Here is a 1,629-nt window from a genome sequence, read left to right on the forward strand (position 1 = left end):
TCTGACCTAGAATGACTGTTTTCCCTTGAACACAAATCTGTCCCAAGCCCGTTTCTCTTCTTAGTGGAATTGCAAAACCTCACTGAATTCCTTATTATGNAGCCTTTTCTTACTATTTTATGAGGAGGGGGCACATTCTATTCTTGATTCTAACTTTATTATTTCTTTCTCACAAAACAACTAAAATCATTTCTTAAAACTTTCTTCCCAAAATTATTTGAATCAAATCAGGAATTCTATAAAGTCATTAATTCATCTAAATGGTATTAACTCATGAACGGTTCATCTTTATGTTGTTCTGCAGGAAATTTTCTCAATAGAGTGGGCTAATGCCAAGGACTCGTTATGCTATGTAACAGAGACAGGAAAGGCACATAAGCAGCAAGAAGCAATCCTGAGGTGAAGTCTCTTGGGACCTTGCCTCTCAGAGCTCACCCATCTTAGACCATGCAAAAAGGTGGGCCACCTCCAGAANGTCACCTGCTAGCCTTAGCTTCTCCTAGATGGCTCCTGGCACTGCCAACTGGTACCATACTGACACAATGTTACAGGGGTGCCAACCCCAGAGCAGGCAGTTGATCAGCACTGTGGACCTGGCCAAAGCGTCATGGCCAGGAAAGTCACACACACTAGGAGCCAACCTCCTGTCTTTATTGTGGTCAAAGAACATGTTGTCAATGTATTGACTTANATANTTGTTCTTTAAAAAATACTTATGTTTGANCCCACAGGCTAGTTTGGTCNTCAATCTTGGTCAAGCTTCTCTCGCAGTTTCTCTTTGTAGTGAACAGCACTTAGTGCAGAGAGCTGCCAAGGAACTGAGGACAAGAGACCGTTGAGTACTTCGCCTGAAACAGGACATCAATCACTTCCTCTAAGGCAGTGGCTCCCAACCTGCCTTAGCTGCGACACTTCATTACATCTCCTCACACTGGTGAACTCCAGCCATTAAATTATTTCAATGATACTTCATAATCGTAATTTTGCTACTGTTATCAATAGAAAAGGAAATAGCTGATATGCGGGCTATCTGATATGTGACCCCCCCCAGGGGGGTCATGACCCACAGGCTAAGAACTGCTGCTCTAAGGCTCAGTGAACACCATAAAAGAGGAAGCTGAAAGGATGCGAGAGCTGAGGAGTGGGCAGGAGCGCTGTGAGATGCTGTGTTATAAGCAGGCCATAGTCATGGCACTCATGACTTCACAGCAGCTGTGGCTGCCTGCTAGGGCCTGCACAAGACTGAACTCATGAATGGACATTCACAGGCAGTGCAGGAGAGGCTCTTGGGCAGGGGAGCTCCTGGCAGTTGAGGGGTTCTTGGAAGAGGAGATCATCATCTGCCGCGACGCACCCACTTCTTCATTCTCCACATAGCTCCACACCCATGCCAAAATGGCGGCCCTGGCTAAACNCAACACAACACAAGATCCCAACACAAAAATGAAANAACAAAGACATAAAGTTAAACAGGGACTTGGTAGGAGGAGGAAGGGACAGTAGGATGAGGACACGAGAGCACAGGGGTAGAAGTGTCCATTAAGTTATTTAAGATAGTCCACAGTTTCTTAATGCACTGCAACGTCAAAGGAAAACAAGGACATTCCAAACTCACAATCAGTAGATGGA

General features: G+C 45.0%; 1 protein-coding gene and 1 long non-coding RNA gene across 2 annotated transcripts in view; both read right to left on the bottom strand.

Moving 5' to 3' along the window:
* The window catches only part of LOC110295753, a gene marked incomplete at its 5' end in the record, with an annotated part of 38,691 nt that overhangs the window by 13,380 nt on the left and 23,682 nt on the right, over positions 1–1,629 (bottom strand). The window contains one exon of the mRNA XM_029478242.1: positions 1,267–1,408. Within this exon, the coding sequence (XP_029334102.1) occupies positions 1,267–1,408 (142 nt within the window). The remainder of the gene's footprint in view (positions 1–1,266; positions 1,409–1,629) is intronic.
* LOC115031306 overlaps positions 1–1,629 on the bottom strand; it is a 22,715-nt gene that overhangs the window by 8,793 nt on the left and 12,293 nt on the right. The gene's annotated exons all lie outside the window — the stretch shown is intronic.

Source organism: Mus caroli, chromosome 6 (assembly GCF_900094665.2).
Source record: "Mus caroli chromosome 6, CAROLI_EIJ_v1.1, whole genome shotgun sequence".
Lineage (NCBI taxonomy): Eukaryota > Metazoa > Chordata > Mammalia > Rodentia > Muridae > Mus > Mus caroli.